Here is a 24,069-nt window from a genome sequence, read left to right on the forward strand (position 1 = left end):
ACTGGGCTTGTTGTGACGCTTGTCCTCTCGAGGCTCCCCTGTTACCGGAGCGACGAAAGGAACCGGCCCTGAACTGCTGAGACTGCAGAGCCCCCATGGATTTCGCAGTTTCAGTGTCCTTTTTAATCTTCTCAAGAGTGGTGTCTACTTCTGGACCAAAGAGGAAGTCAGGGTTTACTGGCTGATTGAGCAGGTTAGTCTGGATTTCAGATTTAAATCCAGAAATGCGGAGCCAGGCATGCCTCCTTAGCATAACACTAGTGTTAATGGCCCTAGCTGCTGTGTCGGCTGCATCTAACGCGCACTTAATGGACGCGTTGGAGATTAACTTGCCCTCTTGTACAAGCATTTCTGCTCCCTCCTTAGTATCTGGCAGGTGTTGAAGGAGCTGCTCTAAAGTGTCATAGTGTGCCCTGTCATATCTTGCTAACAGGGTTTGGGTATTGGAGATCCTCCAAATATTAGCAGCTTGAGCAGCCACACGTTTCCCAGAGGCTTCAAAGATCTTGGATTCTTTGTCCGGAGGAGGAGCATCACCCGTTGTTTGCGAGTTCACTCTCTTGCGAGCATTAGCCACCACCAAGGAATCCAGGGGGAGTTGGCCCTTGATGTAGGTAGGGTCCACGGGCGCAGGCCGGTACTTCCGTTCAATTCTTGGGTTTACCACCCTTGCTTTAGTGGGCTCTTTAAAAATGTCACTTGCATGTTTGAGCACACCTTTGAGCATAGGTAGAGTTTTTACAGATCTTTCCGATGTGGAGAATGTATCAAAAAGGAAGTCCTCCTCCACAGGGTCAGCGTGCATATCTACATCATGGTTATGTGCCGCCCTTTCAATGAGTGCGTTGAACGCAGCAGTGTCCTCAGCAGGGGAAGTTTTGACTGCATATGACTGAGTGTCAGGGGTGGTGTGAGGTTCATCAGGGTCAACAGTGTCAGTCCATGGCTGGGACTTATCATGATCCGTGTCCATGGGGTAGTTAAACTGCTCTTCATTGTCCCCTTCCTCCACATCCTCAGTGACTGTTGTGGGTGAGTAGGAATATCCTTGCCCATAAGTGTGTATAGGCTCAAAAAGAATTGAAGAGGTAGTGGAGTCTCTCTTTTTCTTGAATGGTATCTTGTATGGCTCCATAGGTGTTTCAGGTCTGATTTTCCGTTTGTAAACGGTGAGCCTGTCTGATTCTGAGTCGATGTATAACTTAGACTGTTCGTTGTAGCTTGGTGGCTGGAACTGAACGTCTTCGGTCAGAGGCTGGTCCGGTGCAGCTACTGACGTGGACTTGGATGAGTCGGTAGCTTTTTGGAGTTGCACAGCCTTAGGTCTAGCCATCAGGGGGAGTCCGTATTTGATAGGCGCCAAAGGCATCGGTGACGGACTGACTTGCTTCGAAGACTTCGACTTCGATCTGACCGACTCCGACTGGTCCGTGTGCTTGTGCATTTTCGTCGACTCGACGCGTTGCCGCGGAGCAGAGACGCTTGTGCTGGTGGCGGAGGTCTGTTCCTTTGAGCTGATGGTTGTTCTCGGCTCGAAGGCCTTGACCAGTTGCGGCTTCTGGACCTTCGGATCGACGGCCTTTTGGGCCTTGAGTCCTTTAGAAGAGTCGCCATCTTTGGAGCTGGGCCTCGACGCCGACGTGAGCGTGACGTGTTTAGCGGCAGACACAGTCTTTGTCGCTCCGATCTTCGGGTCGACGCCCCCTGTCGACTCCGAGGGGTCGAGCACCCTTATTGACTTGGACGGCTCCGAAGTCTTCGAGCCGAAGGCTGTTTCCAACAGTTTTGGTTTCGATTTTGGGTCTTTTCCTTTCGGTTTCGATTTCTCCCCTAAGAGTGGTCGATCGACCGATAGCTCTTCGGAAATGTTCTTAGTCGGGCCTTGAAGCGGGACTAGAGAACGGGGTTGTAGATCGTGGCTAAGGCCTTCCGGCGATCTCTCGACCTGAGCCGTGGAAGAGTCTGTATGAGGCCCCGCTACTGCGGTTGGGCCTAGCTCCTCGCTTGAGTCGTCGTCGACGGCTCCAAGAGGTAGTGCGTCGTCTCCTACCTCGATGATGTCTTCATCATGGACGTAGAGTTGTTCCTCGTCCTCGTTATAGGTGGAGTCTTGTTCCGACGCGGGGTCCGAATGTTCCGGTTCGTCGTCTTGCACATTTTCGTTGTCGTCACCACCGAAGAGGTTTTCAGGGTCTGGTGCTGATTCACGCGCCGACTGTCGGGCAGCGCGTCGAAGACGGAGAGTTATCTTGGACCTGAACTTCAAACAGGCCATGCAGCTGGCCTCGTCGTGATCCGGTGAGAGACATTTGTTGCACACCGGGTGCACGTCGATATGGGGATATTTAGAGTTACAGACGGGGCAGCGCTTGAACGGGCTCCGTTCCATCGTTGATCGTCGACGGGCCTTTGGCGTCGAAAACTAAAAGTCTTCCGAAGTCGAGTTCAAAGAACAGGAAAGCTGAAAGGCACCGAACAAAAGACAATACCGACGCCCATAAGGCCTTTTGGCCTCGAAAAAGAGTAACTATTACAAATTCCGAACGTGAGTTAAGAAGTACATCCGAACCCAATGGCGGAAAAAAACAATCTGAGCATGGAGGGGATGCCCATGCACACTGTAGTCCAGGGAGGAGCCACCTATCTCGTGATACTTCGAAGACTCTCCAGGACAACAATGTGCAATCATCCGGACCCAACACTAGGCGGCGAACTATGCATAGATATAAATTCAGCAGCCCACATGCCTCGAACATACATATATATATATATATACATACATACATACATACATACATATATATATATATATATATATATATATATTACCTACTGGCGATAGCCAGTAGGTATATATAGTTAGGATTTTTTTCCTATGGGATTTTTGAAAATTCTATGTCGAATAACTTTGGCGTTTGAGGGCAGAATTGGCTGAAATTTTCAGGAAAATGGAACATTTTGTTTCTGAGCAGCCCCTGAAAATTTGGGGGGGTTTCGTCAAGGGGGGGCCGAGAAAAAAGGGGGATCCCAAAACGTGTTTTTCCCATGCAATTTTCCATAGGGCGGTTGGCCTCACTTTTAGCCTGAACGGCTGAATGGATTTACACCAAACTTGGCAAAATTGTAGGGACTGGTAGCCCGATGTGCCTTTGCTATGTCTCAAGATATAGGCTCCAGTGGTTTTTACGAAAATTAACTTTGAAAAATATATATTGGGCTACATTGGGCTATATATATGTTGGAGCCCAAATGTAGCCCAATGTAGCCCAATGTAGCCCAATGTAGCCCAAAGATGGCCACCAGAGACAAAAAAAAACAAATGTAGCCCAAATATCAGCCAGATGTAGCCCAATGACAGAATGTCCCAGAGTGTTCTAAAGAACAACTAGAGTGCTAACAGTCCTACTTATTACAAAGGTATGGCACACCTGAAGCCATCTTGATTGGAATAAAGTGGTAACTCTTAAAACATTTAATTTAAAAAGGAACAAAACGAGGGGGTTGATTTTGCCATAGAAAGTATGATTAGCGAATATATGACGAAATCCCGCATACCATCAGTCCGCAAAAAAAATCCCGCATGTACTATTAGGCCGCAAATTAAAATAACGAAAACTTTTAGAACGAATATGCCTTTAGCATACACTAAACAACTAAACTACCCTAAACCCTAAAACACTACCCCCAGCATGACCCTACACTACACAAACAGTACAACACTACCCTAAACCCTAAAACACTACCCCCAGCATGACCCTACACTACACAAACACTACAACACTACCCTAAACCCTAAAACACTACCCCCAGCATGACCCTACACTACGCAAACACTACAACACTACCCAAATCCCTAAAACACTACACCCCAGCATGACCCTACACTACGCAAACACTACAACACTACCCTAAACCCTAAAACACTACCCCCAGCATGACCCTACACTACACAAACACTACAACACAACCCTAAACCCTAAAACACTACCCCCAGCATGACCCTACACTACGCAAACACTACAACACTACCCTAAACCCTAAAACACTACCCCCAGCATGACCCTACACTACGCAAACACTACAACACTACCCAAAACCCTAAAACACTACACCCCAGCATGACCCTACACTACGCAAACACTACAACACTACCCTAAACCCTAAAACGCTACCCCCAGCATGACCCTACACTACGCAAACACTACAACACTACCCTAAACCCTAAAACACTACCCCCAGCATGACCCTACACTACGCAAACACTACAACACTACCCTAAACCCTAAAACACTACCCCCAGCATGACCCTACACTACGCAAACACTACAACACTACCCTAAACCCTAAAACACTACCCCCAGCATGACCCTACACTACGCAAACACTACAACACTACCCTAAACCCTAAAACACTACCCCCAGCATGACCCTACACTACGCAAACACTACAACACTACCCTAAACCCTAAAACACTACCCCCAGCATGACCCTACACTACGCAAACACTACAACACTACCCAAAACCCTAAAACACTACCCCCCAGCATGACCCTACACTACGCAAACACTACAACACTACCCAAAATCCAACACTACCCAAAACCCTAAAACACTACCCCCAGCATGACCCTACACTACGCAAACACTACAACACTACCCAAAACCCTAAAACACTACCCCCAGCATGACCCTACACTACGCAAACACTACAACACTACCCAAAACCCTAAAACACTACCCCCAGCATGACCCTACACTACGCAAACACTACAACACTACCCAAAACCCTAAAACACTACACCCCAGCATGACCCTACACTACGCAAACACTACAACACTACCCAAAACCCTAAAACACTACACCCCAGCATGACCCTACACTACGCAAACACTACAACACTACCCAAAACCCTAAAACACTACCCCCAGCATGACCCTACACTATGCAAACACTACAACACTACCCTAAACCCTAAAACACTACCCCCAGCATGACCCTACACTACGCAAACACTACAACACTACCCTAAACCCTAAAACACTACCCCCAGCATGACCCTACACTACGCAAACACTACAACACAACCCTAAACCCTAAAACACTACCCCCAGCATGACCCTACACTAAACAACCACCACAACTCTACACTACACTAACACAACACTAAACTACACAACACTACACTACACTACACAATCACTAACCCACGAAAAAATTAACACAAACCCACTTACCTCTCTCGTCATCGTGGTTTTCACAACGCAAATGCATTTACCATACATGCCTTTAAAACGTAATTCTTTGTAAAGGCATGCGCGATAAATGCACATGCGTTTTGAAAAAATGCGGGATAATGGTATGCGAGGTCAATGACCTTGCGGGATAATGGTATGCGGACTGAAAGTCTGCGGGATAAAAAATGCGGGAAAATGGCTGCAAACCATGATTAGCAGCAGACTTCCCTGGTGAGCACTAGCTTTACTACAGTGATCTAATGAGCAACTAGAGTGCTAACATTCAGAATTTATGGCAAATGTGTGACACATCTGAATGCCTTCTTGATAGAACCAAAGTAAACAAGCATTGAAAATGCAATAGATCTCGCCCTCGTTTAAGTTAAAGCCATTCTGTTTGTAATGAGGTGGCTTTTTAGCTTTGCTTTTATTAGTGTTTTTAAAACGTTCATGTAAATAACATGCATATGTATGCATATATGTATATGTATGCATGCATTTATATTTATATAGATATGCAGATTATATATGTTTATATATGTATATTACCTACTGGCGATAGCCAGTGGGTATATATAGTTAGGATTTTTTCTCTATGGGATTTCTGAAAATTCTATGTCTAATAACTTTGGCGTTTGTGGACGGAATTGGCTGAAATTTTCAGGAAAATGGCACATTTTGTTTCTGAGCAGCCCCTGAAAATTTGGGGGGGTTTCGTCAAGGGGGGGGCCGAGAAAAAAGGGGGGTCCCAAAACGCGTTTTTCCCATTCATTTTTCCATAGGGCGGTTGGACTCACTTTTAGCTCGAACGGCTGAATAGATTTACATGAAACTTGGCAAAATTGTAGATATGGTTTGCCCGACGTGCCTTTGCTATGTCTCAATATATGTGCTCCAGTGGATTTTGAGAAATTAACGTTTAAAAAAATATATATATCTGTGACAGCGCTCCGGTTAGCGCCCCGGTTCGCGTACCTGACGCGTAACGGAACTTCGCGAAGCGAAGCTGATTGGCTCTCCGGTGTCTGTCAACATTCTAAACAGTCCGGAGCGGCCACCATCTTGTCTCTCGGTACGATCGAGAGACAAGATGTGGTGAAAAACGAAGGGGGAAATGAAGGAAAGGGGACAAGGTAGACCACTCCTGACCCCCTAGGATTGATGAGGGGGATATTAAAGTGCCCCTTGAGATGTCATCAGTGATGTCATCAGTGATGTCATTTGAGATGTCATCAGTGATGTCATCAGTGATGTCACTGACCATGTCATGAATGATGTAATATGTGACATCATCAGCAGTGGATTGCGGGTGCGCGATATATAGTTAGTGCAACTAACTATATATGGAATTTCATTGGTTTTATGTCAATAAAATGTCCAGCTAACTATATATGGTCTCTAACCTATGGTTTTTTCAGTGAATTTTCAAGGTTTTGTAAATGCAAATTCCTAACTATATATGGTCTATAACCTATGGTTTTTTCAGTGAATATATATATATATATATATTATTAGAGTCCTCACCCACAGGTACCACCCATGGCATGCTTCATCACTGGACCCTCACTCACACACGGAAAGTGTGTGAGTGGACTCAACGCGCTTGTAAGCGGAGTTCTTTGAAATGGTAACTTGGTGAAGGCAGAGAGTGTGGGTGCGTTAAAATAACCTCCAAATCCTAATTCAAAATGTTAATGGAGTAAGATTGGGTGCTAGGTTAAAAATAAAATTGACAACGCTCTTAGGATTTAACGATCCCAGGTGTTGATTTAGGTCGACATGTTTCAGCCAATAAAACTGCTTCGAAAGGTCATTTGGCTTTCTTCAGGACCTTTGTTTACCCTGCAAAATATAGTGAAAGCCTATATGTATTTATAAAGATCTCTGTACATATAAATACATATAGCTTCATAGGTAGGTCTGAGATACATGTAAGGTGAGCAGCGATTCACCTGGGTGCCGTTACTTACCAATCTTGGATACATTACACACATGCACTTTATTAAATTCAAGGTATCTCCAGTCTGTTTGTTTAATCTTAAAATATCTCACCATTGTATATAATTTGATAACCAACTTCAAGACCTCCTTTACTTGTGATACACACCACACTCAAGCATCCCTGAATTCTGCCTTCTGGACCTCCTGCACTATGCAGCATCGCCAACACTTGGCCATCAACATCTCAAAGATATTTTATGTATGTAGAACAGATAGGTTTCCATCTAGGCAGCCAGAATCTTGGACAACATCCCTGTATCCATCAGGATTGCCCAGTGCTGCTCCAATTTAAGTTCAAGGCTCGCCTCTTTATAGAACTCTACATCACAATGCAATATCTGTCAACAGCCCAGCTTCCTCTCGTCGTACTTCTTATCTTTATGCTCAGCTTTGACCATGTCCAGCTCTGCTGCCTTTTGACTACGTTTGTGCTGTACATCTACACACATACATAGATATATGTAGCACTTTATGCATTTACCAACCATGCAGTCCTTATGTAATGTTTTGTCCCCATTGTAGAGCGTCTGGTCACAAATGCTCATGAATAGAAAAGTATTCCTTCTACACTACCATCATATGCTCTAGAGGCAAAAGATCAAAAGGGGTTTCTCTGGTCACCCGTCAAGCGTCAGAGTTCAGTTAACTATTCATAAACTTTACTACCACTCTTGTATGTCCATAATTAAAGATAAATGCAGGCTCTCTACTCAAAGACTTCAAAAAGAGGAGCAGCAAAGCAGAACTCCTCCTGTGCAGTGCTCCACCGGGTTCAATTGGCCCTCTGATAACCTCATGCAAAATGGAAGCCGTGAAAAGTCTTAGTGATCTCCAACCAGTTGGCATCCTCCTACACTTAACAAGCAGTGACCAAGATACTTCCAGTGCTGAATTGCAACACAAGCTTGGATGGTGTAACAATCTGATGCGGCATCCTGCAGGACACATTGACACTGTAAAAATACAGTCTTTAAAAAATTGTTACTTGAAACTTTAGCACACCGAGTACATTTTCTTCACCAATGATGAATATTTTTATATGGCGCAAATAGAAAGATGGGACGGAACCAACACGAATTTAGAAGTATCATGTTAAAGAAGTGGTCCTACCCACTATAGTCAGAATCCCATATTGTGAACAAACTCTGCCTTGTAGGAATTTATATAGCCAAAAGGCGTCAAAACCAATATTTATGTTTAGGAACAAGAAACACGGTTCACTTGCACACAACTGCAAGGCCGTCATGAAATGTAACAGTATTTTAAAGTGTACCAGGAGACTTCTTGTTAGGGGTTAAAGCAAATGTAAAATGTAAAAATTGGACAATAAACCCATCTGTGTGTCTGGGCAAGTAAAACATTTTATGGCATGAGACCATTTGTTCTTACAAAGTAAATCATTACATTTGGAAGGCACATATCGGATCTACTGCATTCAGTTAAAAGGCAATGCGGCATATTCCATTTTGTCTGGGGCAATGAAAAGCCTCACTCTTTCAGAGTAACACAGAAACATGACATGGTGAAAGGCGGAGAAGATAGGTGCTGATCTGCTCCACGGTGTGACCTTACCTTAGTGCATGAATGCAGTAGATGACACGAGGGATGTTTTTCCTATCGTAGACATCTGTTGTCTCTGGATAAAATATCTAAAAACAAAAGGAATGCACTCAAATTATTCAAACCATAATCCATCCTGTTTGAATGCTACAATAACAGCGGACAGATGGTTCTGCCTCTGACAACTGCATGATGCAATTGACACGCAATAGCCTTGTCTAAGTGTAGTTAATGTGATTTGTGGATTCAATCAAGTCCAAAAAACTGATAAATAACAAGATCACATCTTGGGCTTAGCTTGCATTGTTGCCGACATCTGTTTATCGTTGCACTACTGGTAAGTAAACTTCAGTTTTCCCAATTCCCTCATATCCATTGCATCCTAAAGCCGCTGTACCATACAATTAAGTTACTTAATTTAGAAGTTCACCACAGATTACCCCATAAACACCTTTGCTAGGCAAGTGCATGGCCATCCTTTGAAATTGTAATAAATCTGTATATACCTCAAATGATAAATCCTTAATTTTCTTATTTACTCATGATAAAGAAAATTAATCTCATGTTCATCGTAATTGTAAGGTTCATTTACTTCCTTTCTTTTAAAACAAATGCAAAAATATCTTCTTTATATCATACACATTAATAGATCATCATCTATGTATTCAAAAAGATCACAAAAAGTTATAGACGTGCTGTGAGGGTCAGCGCAAGAAAAACTGCAAATTGTAGGCATCCTTTTACCAAAATTCACATGCAAAGGTAAAACTTATCAAAATAGTAATTGAACTTTAAAAATTAATATTTTCAGTTCCAATTTTCAATGCACCATCATGTTGATAGAAGCAAGTTTAAGTTTTTTTTGGGCCATGCTCTTTATTCCACCACAAAGGGGGCTGAGCCCTTGAGAAACCTTAGTCAATTAATGCATTCCCTCTATAGTAGGTTCTCTTGGTGGTTTTTCACCCGTTAATGATGTTTTGACGTTTTTCAACCCCTATTGTATGGGGGGCCTGCTCAGAACTGGGAACTGGAGTGTCTGGGTGAAAATAATAAATTATCTACTAATATGCCAAATTTGTGTGCCACTTTCAGGAAAAAGTCAGGTTTAGCGTAAAACTAGGGAGGACAGGATTATTTTATTTTTATAGTTGTAGTTTAAAGTTGTAGACAGAATATCTGATTATGGGGAGTTGAGGTGTGATATGATGTTATGACGCACTTTAGGTAAAGATCAAATGGAGCCAATCATGCGTAGTGGACAATTCAGAAGCTTGGATGATGTAACCCTGTCATTTGCCCCGAACCAAAAAATATACATGGATTTTGATTAAGTGACCGCTTTACACACTGGATCCTCTATTTGGCTCTCCTATATACGCTTTATCGGGGTCTTCATTGATTGTACCTTCAACTAATTTTTTTGTAACATTCGATGGTGTCTTCGTAGGAATTGGCTTTCTACTTCAAGCCAACTATATTATGCTCTTTTGTGTCAATGGCAAAAAAAATCTATGTTTTTCATCAAACAAACTACATGATGCTCTTTTACATCAACAGTCATTGTGATTGAGTTTGGCATCATGGGATCTATGGTCTCATCTTGAGTGTGCTTTTCTGCAAGACTTTCAAGGTTTAATTCTTATCATATCTGGTTTATTATTTGCAAATTAACAAGAAACCTAATGAAGGAAGTGGAATCATTAATTTGCTGTCTTGCATCCTGATTATTTTATACTCCTGGTTGTTGTAGTTTTCTGGAAATCGTAGTTATATGTCTGAGGATATTAACAAACTTAAAGGTTGTGAAGTTAAAATATCTTGCACCCGATATGTATAAATTTTTCTCATACGTACATTTTGGTGATGGATGCTTACAGTTTGCACTCGTTTTTCGTGTCCAACCCTCACAGCGGGTCAGACTTTCTGTGATCTTTTTGAATACATGATTGATGATCTAATAATGTGCATGATATTATGAAAAGATTGTTACATTTGTTTTAAAGAAAGGAAGTAAATGAACCTTACAGCTTAGATGATCATAGGAATGGTTGTCTTGATCGTGGGAAAGTACGAATATTAAGGATGATCAATTCAGGTATAGCCATTTGTTTTGCATGATTATAGTGGTCTAACCAGAACCACATCTTGATTATAAGGAGCCAATCTCTCTTTGATTATGGTACATCCTTTCAGACTGTCCTGGGATGCAGATTAACTGATATAATATGAATGTAAATAAGAAAACTCCTATATGGTACACAGTTCACAATGAATTCCTGTAGTGCCAGTGATGTGATTTTGTGGGAACTTGCGGCAATCATGGTCCTGAGGGGTCACTCTTTACTATTTGTTTCAAATGGTCACTCTGACACCACTATCAAATGTTACTCACTAGGAGCAAGAAAGTGGAGGAGTTAAAAGGCCTACTGCATAGACGTGGTAGAAATTCAGAGACAGCACAAAACTGGAAATGCAGACGCTCCAACTGGAAAGCTGTATTACAAGTATTTTGCGCTCTGGCGAGGCTGACCAGTGCACACCCCTGCTCCCCGACACATACTTCAGCATGCAGAGATCATCAGCCGGCAGCTGGGACATGCCTCCGTACCTACTCAGTAACTATAGTATACACTCTTCTATGTATGGAGCAAAGGATAGCAGCAAAGAACAACTGACCGCTTGCTGCCACTCACTGCATGCTCCTGACAGCCACTTTGGCTGTTTGTGTCTGCTTTATCATCATACATTAGGCTCAGCATTTTGTCGAATTGCAGGCCGATTTGCCTACCCCAGAAGTCTAATCTAAGCTGTAGTACCTTCATTTCCTAGTCTCATATCGAAAGCTTTCTTGTAATTAGGTCCCAGGCTTCAGCTGGAATGACCTTTAGCCAGCTGCAGTGCCTACTACAGGTCATCACTGCTTTTTAATGCATCTTTGGTATCGTTGTTCAACTTCTTAAAATGCTGGTCAGAATACAATCTTACACAGACCATACAAAATTCTACATGATTTTTTTCAAAAAAAATCCTCGCAATACTCTGGTTTCAACTAGTACTAGGCAGTGTTTGGAGCCTTATACGTGACTGGTCAGTATCTCCAGTCTCAAAGGAACAACAAAAATGAGGTAATTATTTTGGGGACTATAAGACAAACGGGTCTCTCTTTTCTTCCAATTTCACATTGGTTGGCCAAACTTTACATGCTGACCTTAGGGTAAAGATCTAGGTTTTTTGCCCGATGACAACATGACCTTGGATGCCGAGATGAGAAGGGTGGGTGGTGAATGTTACCACCTGATGGCCAAATTAAAGCTCATCCTACCTCTCCTTTCTCCAACACACAAAGCTTTAGCGGTGGGTGTGCATCTCAAACATTAGACTACTGTCAATCTCCATACAGCTCTTTCCCAATTCAGAGCACAGCAGCTACAGAGAGAGAGCAGGACTCTGCATTTCAGGTGATCAGTAGCCTTCACAGAATACTGAAGTCTCACAGGCTAAGGGCTCTTTGCAATGGCTTGTAAAACACATCACTCGTTTCAAGATGGTAGTCCTCATTTTCAGTATATTTTCTGTAGGATTCCTTCCCACCCAAAAATGGGCTATTGTCCTCTTTTCCACCTTTCGTGAAAACCCTCAACACCCACCTATTTTAGGTAAGAGACCAGTTGCTACTAGTGTGAGCATCACATGTGTACTCATTCATTCACGGAAGAGGTGTGGCGCCGCGGCCAGGGCGACTGACGCTGGAATCTGGGGACCACGGTTCGATCCCCGGCTCCGGCGGCAGGTTAGCCCAGCACCATGTGACTCTGGGCAATAGCTCGCTTAATCTTCCCGACGGCCCCCAGCGCCTAGAGACCCTTACGGGTGATTGTGCGCTTTACAAATGTGGACTTTTATTGTAACAATGAACTGAGTTGAGTGTCTAGTTAATATTGTCATGCAAAGAGGATTTTACTAACATGTAACAGAATAATTAAAAGTATGAAACAAAACAAATAGAAATGTATTTATTGTGTTTTTCATTCTAAAAATAAAACTAACAGCTTGGGACCTAACAACCACAATATTCTGTTGGTAAGCCCTGGATGAGGTCCACCACAATTGGACACTGTGGTAGAAAAATACTAAAATAAACAATAAAAAATCCAATTCATCCTAGACAAGAAAAAGCCACCACCCAACCAGGAAGAGGTGTACCAGGGTTAGTCCCAATCTAAATATCCAGTTAGTGTAAGCTAACAGGGAAGGGGGGTTTATGTTAGGATCCAATTCCAACTTCAGGGAGTGATATTTCGGGACATTAGCAGTCAACAGAAGACTCTGGCTAGCTGGGTTGCAAAGATCTCGTGCTCCTGGCAACTCACTGATTGATGCAAACATCCGACCCGGATACAGCTAAGCCAGGCACAGCCAGGCCTTTAGGAGCTCTTTCTGGCAGGCAGAGATCAGCTCCTCTCATTGCTGAGCCGATCAACTCCCCTTCTTATGTTAAAGACACAACAGCAAAGCGCCCAAGGCTAGAGCTTAGAAGGAAGGCTTCAACCTGCAATGCCCTGTCTTTACTGCACATGCCCTTGGCATGCTTTTGGTAGTGGTGTACAAGAAGCCGTCGATATCTGATTGAGTACATTTCTGGCAGTGGAAGGGACAATGCTTGTCCTGTTTTGGGGACACTGGCAGGAAGCAACCAAAGTGTTGCTCAGTTGAAAATCTTCCCCCAGTGGCGCAAATTGCATCCTTGGTGTTCACTGTGACCTTTGTGTGCTTTCAGATAGATTCTGTTAGTCAGGCCATATTGATAGTCCGCTTCCACCAGAACAAGGGTTAAAAGGATGAGTTTCATTAAAGTACAGGCGCTGGAAGTGGGAGGATGCTGCAGCACCTCAAAATAACCTCTGATGACGTATGCTGTAGCATTAGCGATAGAGCCTTTGAAATGTGCAAGTTTTCTTTCAGCTGTTGCTGTTTGGTCAAACAGAGCAAGTCAAACTTCATAAGAAACTGTAGCTAATTCTTCTAACATGAAATAAGTTTTTACATTTCATTTCTTTGATTGCAACATGGACACTTTTTTAAAGTGGAACTCAAGTAGGCTCTTGCTGGGGAACTAGAGCGTGTGAAATGAGAAGGTTTAATTATGGAACAAATGAGTAGCATTGGGTCGGATCTAATAAAAATATTTTGCAATCACAAATGCTCTGATTCACAAAATTACTGGGTTTGTGGGTTGTGGGTTTGTAACATCTCTAAATGTCCTAAACCATGTTATGAGTTGGAAACGTTTTTCCAACTTGTAAAATGGGGGTTGGAACCCCTACCAAGTGGCAGTTATGAAGGGTTGCAAAAAAAGGGTATTCTTTCCAAATTTTAATTTGGTATGCAATATATCATTGGTGTGTGACCGCAATTCCGGTTCAGCTCAAAGGAGGTGCCAACTAAATTGAAAATAATTAGGGGTCCCCTTTGAAAATTGGGTTGACTGCAGTGATTCTCTTCTCTTGATGTTCTTCTAAATGGAGAACTTTTCTTTTTAAAGCAGCACCAGTTCCTTTATAGAACTAAGGCTTCGTAGCAAATTGATCCACTTAGAAATGCAACCACAGGGATGGTGGTCAGCTGTCCCTTGCAGGCTCCCACCCCTTTGTTTGTAACCAATCTCAGGAAGTTGCAAGTTACAAACTGTCTAATTAATAGTCATTAGGCATGCCATTCTTCAAACCCCTGCAAACTAATTTTAAAGCCAACCTAATACTACACAGGTTGGTTCACAAATTCAGATACTGGTCGCAAAAAGTGAATCTGTAATATGTGACTACTTTTTGCAACCAATAGTAATTCTGCCACCTAGCCTCTTAATCCTTTAAGCAAACTATAATACATTAATTTTACTTTAATGCCACATTGGTTCTCTGTTTTATGTAGGTCGTATTTTCATTCTACAACAACAATAGCACACCCAAAAACAGTACATAATGGTATATAGGCTTATGCGCCTTTTATCTTACATAACGGCACTCACTTAATGCAGTGCTAATGCAACTGTGTGATATAAGCCATTCCAGCAGGTCTTGTTTGCATGCCTTATATATTCATCTGTAAGCTCAGGTTTTTTGAGATGCAGTTTTACTGTGATTTTCTGATGCATCACCGCAAGCAATAACAGTGCCATACTCTCACTAGCAAAATGTTGTGGCTGAATGCATAGATAGGTGTACTCCGTACTGTTACCATTTGTCATGCCTCATTTTTACGTGGTTTTATTAATCAGGAGGATAATGTCTAGAGGACCAGTTTTTTCCTCTACCGGGTTTTATCTAAATATTTAGACCAGGGTATAAATAAGCACTACAATGCTGCATCATACATGACCCCCATAATACAGCCAAAGCTGTCAAATCACATGGACTGAACATCATCCCCTGGGCCGACGACATCCAGCTTATCCTCTCGCTTTCAGAAGTCACCGCTAGCTCTAGAGACAACTTCCACAGGTGCATGATGAACGTCGCCTAGTGGATAAAGAACAACTGTCTCAATTTCAACACGGACAAGACAGAAGTACTCTTCTTTGGGAACGACGCATGGTGGCCTGCTGAACTTGGCCCTTCCCCCGACCCAGACACCCCACATACGCAACCTCTGCATCATCCTGGGCAACAAGGTATCTATGAAGAAACAGGTAAACAGTCTCATCCACCTGCTTCCACACCCTACACATGCTCCGAAATATCTTCCGCTGGACCCCAGTCAACAACATATTTTTCACCTCATATGATCATGTGATGTTGAGCTGACGCTGGGACTCAAACTTAGTCTCATGGTCTGCAACTCTGACCATAGCGCAATTTATGCAACCCTCTCCTCTCCCCCAACAAGTCCTAATAGACACTGGTGATGAGGTCAAATACCTGGCTGCTATGGAGGCTGTGGTAAAGGAATGATGCAGAGTCCACTTGTTAGGTTAAGATCCTTTATTGTTAGTTCCTTTCAGGTTAGATAGACAGATTACGATTGCAAGTAAAACCCCACCAGGAGCTCGCTGTTGGCAGCTCAGCCTCAGATGACACACTGCCACAGTAAGTAATAGAAAGGCACAGTGAGCTAGAGGGACACCCTGGCATTCTATGATGTCATATACATCATGGTACAGTCTAGCCAGAGAAGAACAGTGAAGAGGACATTTACTACACATCCTCTCCCTTTATGGAGTAATAGCAGAACAAAGGAATAATCAGCTACAATACCTAAAATGCCCCAATCAGTAGGGAAGTACACAAATAATAAGAACCAAAAGTAGTAGTGTACAACAAGAGATGACTTTAGCATGAGGTATCATTAGCAGAGATAAGAACAAAGAATCAACATTATGGCATTAATATGCCACATCCCCCTCCCTTAACAAAAGAGTAAGGTTTTGAAACAAAACCAAGACTAATAGCTAAGTTATTTGCTGACTCTCATAAGTAGACTGGGAGAGACAGATTGGTTAGAACTCTCTTAAGGTAATACTAGAGAGTAAACCCTTTTTATAGGCATTCACCAAAGAGAAAAAAAAAACACTACCCTTGATGAAGATATGCCGACACTAATTGTATGATAAAAGCACAACTTAAATCTTACCTAAATGAAGCCCTGGCCAGTAGCTATAAGAAAGTAGACTCAGACAAAAACATAGAGTACCAACATTCTCCACCAAAACAGGGGACAGCACATCATAAGGAGAATGGACTACCCCTAGATACTGAACCTCCCTTGAAAAGGGTACGCTGCAAAACAGCATGGGTATTGACTACCCAAAAACGCCCAACCTCCCCTGAATAGGGTACACCGCAGAGTAAGCAAAATATCTCTGGGAAATGGGGCATGGACTACCCATTAATACTTAGCCACAAAGGGTACAACGCAGGACGAAAAAGCTGGGAATAGACATGGGGAATGGACTACCCGCAAACACCCAACTAGTCCTGAAAAGAGTAAACTGCAGGATAATGATAATAATCCTGGGACATACTATGGGCATGGACTACCCACAAACACCAACATCCCTAGAAAAGGGTACAACCATGGGCATGGACTACCCACAAACAGCAACATCCCCAGAAGAGGGTACACCGCAGGATAAAGACAATGACCCTGGGACAAGAGATGGGCATGGACTACCCACAACATCAACATCCCCGGAAAAGGGTACACCGCAGGATAAAGACCATAACCCTGGGACAAACGATGGGGCTTGGACTACCCACAAACACTCAATTATGAAGGGTACAACGCAGGAAAGTAATCCTGGGAAAAAAACATGGGGCATGGACAACCCTCATATACCCAACTTCCCTCAAAAAGGGTACGCCGCAAGGTATGGACAATAACCTTGGGAAGATGAGTACTAGTGGTAATACACACACTGTGAATTGGTATGGGCATGGACTACCCATAATGACACTACACCTTCACTGATAAACGCAACAACACCAAGCTTTACATAGGGTTCACCACAAGATACATCATAACCCAAGTAAACTGATATTGACAAAGTCTAACTCAGAGTTTTTTTTTTTTTTAAAAAGGATTCACCGTAGAGTTAACAGATGTCAACCTGACTCTAAATATAAATGATAGGGCAAATACAGTAGAGACCACCAAATAATTAAAGCATCAACAGAAACGATTATGCTTAAAACAGTATACAATCATCATATACACTAAGAAGTTAAATACTTCATAACATATTAGTAAATAATGCCAGCTCCGGTGAGCGACCTCTCACCCGGGTTCTGTGTATACTGCTCTCTGTCGACGCTGCTGAGCTCTGGTGAGCGATCTCTCACCCGGGGTCTGTGTTTATTGCTCCTTGTAGACGCCGCTGAGTTCTCAGAAGTCGTCGTGGACTTCTGTCAGTTGAGTGTAAAGTGATTAAGTTCATGAGCAAAGTCTCTTCTACTCTATTGTTCCACTTTTTTTTTTTTTAAACGGAACTTCATGGTCAGAAAATGCAGAGATTTAAATATACACTGGTGTGTATATCACCGATGGAAAAACAAACGCCCTAAGACTCACGCGTAGACTGTATACGTTATGAGTGACAGTTGTTGCTATAGCGACTCAAGTAAACACAAGATGGCTGCCACGTCGGTCGTTGCGGCGTGAGAAGCGTGAGGGACGTGTCTCCAAAGAACGGCGTCACAGGACATGAGGAGAATCTTGCTTCACCAACTCCCCGAAGCATTCCAGGGACGTCATCAGATGGACGGCAGACAGTAAGGAGAGAAGATCGCTGCAGACCAACCGTCGACCAACAGACATCGGCATACAGGACGGTGAGTGAAAGAGCTTAGCAAGACAAAGCAAAACTTGGGAGACTAACGCTGAGGCTGTCCATGCTCTACACACTGTTAAAAGCAACCAAACTTTCATCAATTTCACCCAGTCGAGTTGCCATGCAGTAAGATACACGAATACTCTACTTTTGAAATAAAAGAGTTCTGCGCAGACAGCAGCGAGTTTTCCAGTAACTATTAAAAGTGCAGAAAGTCACAAGAAAGACTGTTCCTCAATGTTGCTACACTTGTCTACATGCGCTGTACACGAATTAAAACAGATTACTCACTTGAAAGTAATGTCTCAGAATGCGCCGACTCAGATAAGCACTGCCAATGTTCTTGAACAAAACGTTGCTGGATTTTACAGTAGTTTTCCAGATGGCAGCAGTGATTACAAACGCACAGGTTAGAGGCTGTGTAGAGACAAGCAAACATCAAAGTGTAACACACTCTCTGGGTGTAGGCTGTCCAGATGGAACAGGACACTGGTGGGGTCAGTAGGGTGTTACCTTTCATTTGATTTTGAAGTCTTTTTGAAATTCTTGATTTCTTAAGTTTCTTCCTTTTTCTTGCTTAGATCCTTAAGTAGTTTTTTTCCTTAGTTTACGCGTAGGTTCATCCTTTTAAGAAACGTTGCCAAATTGTGGTAAAGGAATGATGCAGAGTCCATTTGTTAGGTTAAGATCCTTTATTGTTAGTTCCTTTCAGGTTAGATAGACAGATTAAGATTGTAAGTAAAACCCCAAAAGGAGCTCGCTGTTGGCAGCTCAGCCTCAGATGACCAACTGCCACAGTAAGTAATAGAAAGGCACAGTGAGCTAGAGGGACACCCTGGCATTCTATGATGTCATATACATCATGGTGCAGTCTAGCCAGAGAAGAACAGTGAAGAGGACATTTACTATAGAGGCCACTTCTCTTACTCACCCCCTCCCCAGCCCATTATAGCCTCAGGGCATTTACCTGGCAAGGGAGGTGTCAAAAGCACAATGCTGCTGCTTAAAGGGGAGGGGGATAGGTGAGAATGTCCCTATAAAACCTGCTCCACCCGTGAGGCCCTTGCTCACAACATACCCTCCCTGGCCTAAAAGTGATGGCCCGGCGGGGGATAACACTGCTTCTGGAAGGGCATGCGAGGCGGGGTGCCAAGGTGAGAATGCCCTAAACACCTGGCCCCCAGCTCAATTTACAGCAGGACAAGGAAGTGACCTAGATACTGACGCCACATTAAAGTTGCCTGGCGATGACTTGAAAAGAAAGTCGGTCTGGGGCACCGGCCCACTGACGAATGCCAGATTGCCCTTCTTCCCAATCCGAGCCTGGTCTTTTGATGCTCCTGTTGAAAACCGATTGTTGTTTTGAAAAACAAACTCTGTTTGAAATCCTGTTAATTTTCGAAGTACTTTGGAATGCTTTTGGTGGCAAGGCCTTTTTTCAGACTGTATGTGTTCTTAGGTCTCGCCTGTCAATGCGCTTGCGCATTGAGCTTGCGAGAATATAGGGGCTTAACCAGAGCTTAACCATCGGGGCGATTTGATGCTGTGCCCGTGAAAAGCAAGCTCAATGCACAAGCGCATTGACCTAAAAAGCGCGTGCACATCAAAGCCACCAGCCTCCCTCCCACAGGCTGGCCTCACTTCTCCGCCCCCTAATTGCTTGCACTTTCACGGCCGCCAGGCCGTGAGCTACATCAAAGGGTTCCGCTGCCCCGCCCCCTGCTTCACAGCCCCACAGGCAGCTTGTTGAAGTGTGTGCGTAGTTCCGACTTGTTTATGTAATAAGATACATGGCACTGTTTGCGGAGGTTAAATAAACGTTCGGCAAGACCATGCTTCCTTACAGCTCTGAATTGGCCGCATCTGCCGAGTGAAAGGCTACTTCAAATTCCTTGACCATTTAATCCTTGCTCTTAAGCCGAGACTGCTAGTGTGCGAATCAATGGACCTTTGTATCACACAAAGAAAGGCACACAGAGAAGAGCTCCGCCTACTTCTTTTATATTAGCCTTTGAACTTTTACCATTGGAGCTGTGGCAATTTGAATGTCCAATTAAGAAGAATGCATTTTCCTCCTTTTGCCCTTCCATGCCCCTTTCCATTTGTTTCACAAAATGTTTCTCATTCGCTTCCTCGACACACTCGTAATCTCCAAATTTTTATTTTCCCTCCTCTGTACATTATTTCTGCTCCATTCATCACTTCCCCTCGTGTGAATGGTCATTGGCCTCGTTATTTTTTCCTGTGTTTGTTTATTTTTCTTTAGAAGATTAACGTCACGGGCCCCTTTATCTCTGAGACCATTTCCTGTTATCTCTCTACTGCGGCATTCACATTCTCTTGATTAATCCTGTTCTGGTCTCTTTCGCTCTTTTTTTCCGGGGATCTCCTGGTGGAGTGACAACAACTCCTCTTGAAATATGTTTGCAGCTGTGTGTTAATTACTTTGTTCGCTTACTGATGAGAATTCTCTTCCGACGTCGAATCACACATTTTGCCATTTAAAGCAGAAAGTATCCGTTTTTAACAAGCATTGCCATAGTTTTCTGTTGATCCTCTCCACGCATTGCTCCGCCTCTCTGCAGCCCACCCCTCTAGTGTCCCTCTAGCTTCCTGTTCTGTGCACCTCTCACCTGGTGTTTCCCACTCCCTTCTGTGTCTCTCACACAGCACCGCACACACAGTTTCTCGCTCACATCTCTCTCTCTCACGCTACCCCTCTTACGCTCTCTTCATTGACCTCTCCCCATGCTGCTTTTTATTACCTTCCGCTTCTCTCTCATGTTATGTCTGTCTCTCTGTTCCTCGCACAGTTTGTGTCTGTCTCTCTGTGCATCCTGGCCTCTGTCCGCCTCTCTGTCTCTCCACCCGCACCCTTCTCGCCCTCAGTGTGGCTGACGCTGTCACGCTGTACCCAGGCCTCTCTCTCCACCTCTCTAGCGTCTTCTCTGTCTGTCAGGCTCAGTTATTGTCTCTTTCCACAGCCCGTCTACCCCTGTCTCCCTTCCTGCAGCCCTGACCCACTTGACAGCGTTAGCGCTTTACATAGCACCAGTTACGTTACATGAGGACACACATTCATTTTTGTTAGTCACATTAAGTGATTTGCCCAGAATCTCAGGATGATTAGCAACATTCGTCCTTTGCATTCTCTTTTAACACAGTGTCCCTAATTTCACGCCACATAATTACACTGCACTCAATGCAACATACAATCCAAATACCACTCAGTGCCACATAATTACACGCCACATAATTACACTGCGCTCACTGCAACATATACTCCAAATACCACTCAGTGCCACATAATTACACACCACATAATTACACTCTACTGAATTCAACACACACTACACACAATACCACTCAGTGCCACATCATTATATGCTACATAATTACACTGCACTCAATGCAACATACACTCTAAACAATACCACTCAGTGCCGCATAATTACACACGACATAATTACACTCTACTGAATACAACATACACTCCAGATAATACCACTCAGTGCCACATAATTATATGCTACATAATTACACTGCGCTCAACGCAACATACACTCCAAATAGCACTCAGTGCCACATAATTACACGCCACATAATTAAACTGCACTCAATGCAACATACTCTCCAAATACCACTCAGTGCCACATAATTACACGCCACATAATTACACTGCACTCAATGCGACATACACTCCAAATACCACTCAGTGCCACATAATTACACGCCACATAATTAAACTGCACTCAATGCAACATACTCTCCAAATACCACTCAGTGCCACATAATTACACGCCACATAATTACACTGCACTCAATGCGACATACACTCCAAATACCACTCAGTGCCACATAATTACACTGCACTCAATGCAACATACACTCCAAATACCACTCAGTGCCACATAATTACACGCCACATAATTACACTGCGCTCAATGCAACATACACTCCAAATACCACCCAGTGCCACATAATTACATGCCACATAATTACACTGCACTCAATGCAACATACACTCCAAATACCACTCAGTGCCACATAATTACATGCCACATAATTACACTGCACTCAATGCAACATACACTCCAAATACCACTCAGTGCCACATAATTACATGCCACATAATTACACTCTATTGAATGCAACACACACTCCGCACAATACCACTCAGTGCCACATAATTACACACCACACAATTACACTCTATTGAATACAACATACCCTCCACACAGTACCACTCAGTGCCACATAATTATATGCTACATAATTACACTGCGCTCAAAGCAACATACACTCCAAATACCACTCTGTGCCACATAATTACACACCACATAATTACACCCTACTGAATGCAACACACACTCCACACAATACCACTCAATGCCACATAATTATATGCTACATAATTACAATGCAACATACACTCCAAATACCACTCTGTGCCACATAATTACACGCCACACAATTACACTCTAATGAATACAACATACACTCCTCATAATACCCCTCAGTGCCACATAATTATATGCTACATAATTACACTGCCCTCAACGCAACATACACTGCAAAAACCACTCAAATCAAATCAAAAATATCTTTATTTAGATATAAACATATACCTTTAAAAGAATTTACAAAGTTCACATTGTATAGCAACTATTAAAAAACTAAGAGAAAACAAGTAACAGTCAATTACCCAGCCGTAATGAAAGTAGAAGTTATCCACCTTTGGGCCTCTTTGTTCCATAGCAATTTAAAAATAAAATAAAAACACATGGTGGTAGTGATAAGAGAAAGGATATCTTTAAAACATATTGTGCAGGAAACTTTTCTCATCAACCCTTTTATAATATACCCATTGTCGATGGTACCATACGGGTAAAAGACAACCAGCATTCCTCAACCACTATATTAAAATTTCATTTCGTCCCCCTTTAGGATTAAAATCTGTTGTAAAGTGCATTAATAGTTAAAAGTAGTATGGGGGGGCGCATTAGCAAGACCCATTTTGATTAAAACTACGGTATGCTAGCTGAATGAATTTTGTGAGTTTTATATTTAAAACAGTATTTTCGGGGTTCAAACCCACCATAATCGCTTGCCTACAGGACCGTACCCCCAGCCTATTCCATTCAGCTTTGAGTTTGGACCAGCGTTCAGAGTTAAAGGCTGGGCAGAGACAGACCACATGCAACAGAGTTTCAGCTGTTTTGCCACATCCTCTGCAAGTTAGATCCTCCGCCATACGTCGCCATGTGGGTGGATCTTGCAGAAATAGCCAGTCACCCATTCTGATAGTGGTAAGACTATGTTTTCAGTACAATGAATATGTACAGGCCAAGTAGGCAGCAGGGGCTAGCCGACTGTACAAATTTAAAAGAGCCCAAGCATGACTGCGTTTTGAAAAATGTGCTTTATCCATAATGAGAGATTTTATTCTCACACATTTTTTGAACCCCATTTTAAAAGCTGTCTGACTGGGGTTGAGGGCCCATAGGTCACTCGCTGACATTTGCTGGATTGCGTCCTTGAAAAGGCGACCGAACGTTCCGCCGGAATTTTTCTGGGAGATTTCTAACCAGACTAGGGATTCTAATGTGCCAGGGTCCGCCTGCCTCAGTTTGTGACAGAGGTTCAGGTAAGCCCCGGTGTCGGAGGCATCATAGTTTAATAGCCCCATCTCTAGTCTTATCTGTGCAGTGGATGCGGACTTTGGTAGCTGGAGAACCTTTTTATAAATTTTAGTAGTGTGCCTATTCAGAGCAGTGTTAATTTTTCCCCTGAATGTCTATGCCATATGATAATGTGGGGCCGATTTTCGCTCTCATTACTTCTAAAAGAGGCGATAGGGTTGGGCATGAGAGTTTTTTGAGAGCTTGCCTAGGGACACCGCAAGGGTTGTAGCTTTGACTGTGATCTCACTACGCTGTTTTGTGAG

At 43.2% G+C, this 24,069-nt stretch overlaps 1 protein-coding gene across 2 annotated transcripts in view; it reads right to left on the reverse strand.

Annotated features, from left to right (window-relative positions):
• The window catches only part of IQGAP2 (IQ motif containing GTPase activating protein 2), a 1,127,142-nt gene that overhangs the window by 553,288 nt on the left and 549,785 nt on the right, over positions 1-24,069 (reverse strand). For both annotated transcript variants that reach the window (XM_078675224.1, XM_078675225.1), the window contains exon 5: positions 8,810-8,886. In XM_078675224.1, the coding sequence (XP_078531350.1) occupies positions 8,810-8,886 (77 nt within the window). The remainder of the gene's footprint in view (positions 1-8,809; positions 8,887-24,069) is intronic.

The sequence above is a fragment of the Lissotriton helveticus genome, chromosome 2_1 (assembly GCF_964261635.1).
Source record: "Lissotriton helveticus chromosome 2_1, aLisHel1.1, whole genome shotgun sequence".
Lineage (NCBI taxonomy): Eukaryota > Metazoa > Chordata > Amphibia > Caudata > Salamandridae > Lissotriton > Lissotriton helveticus.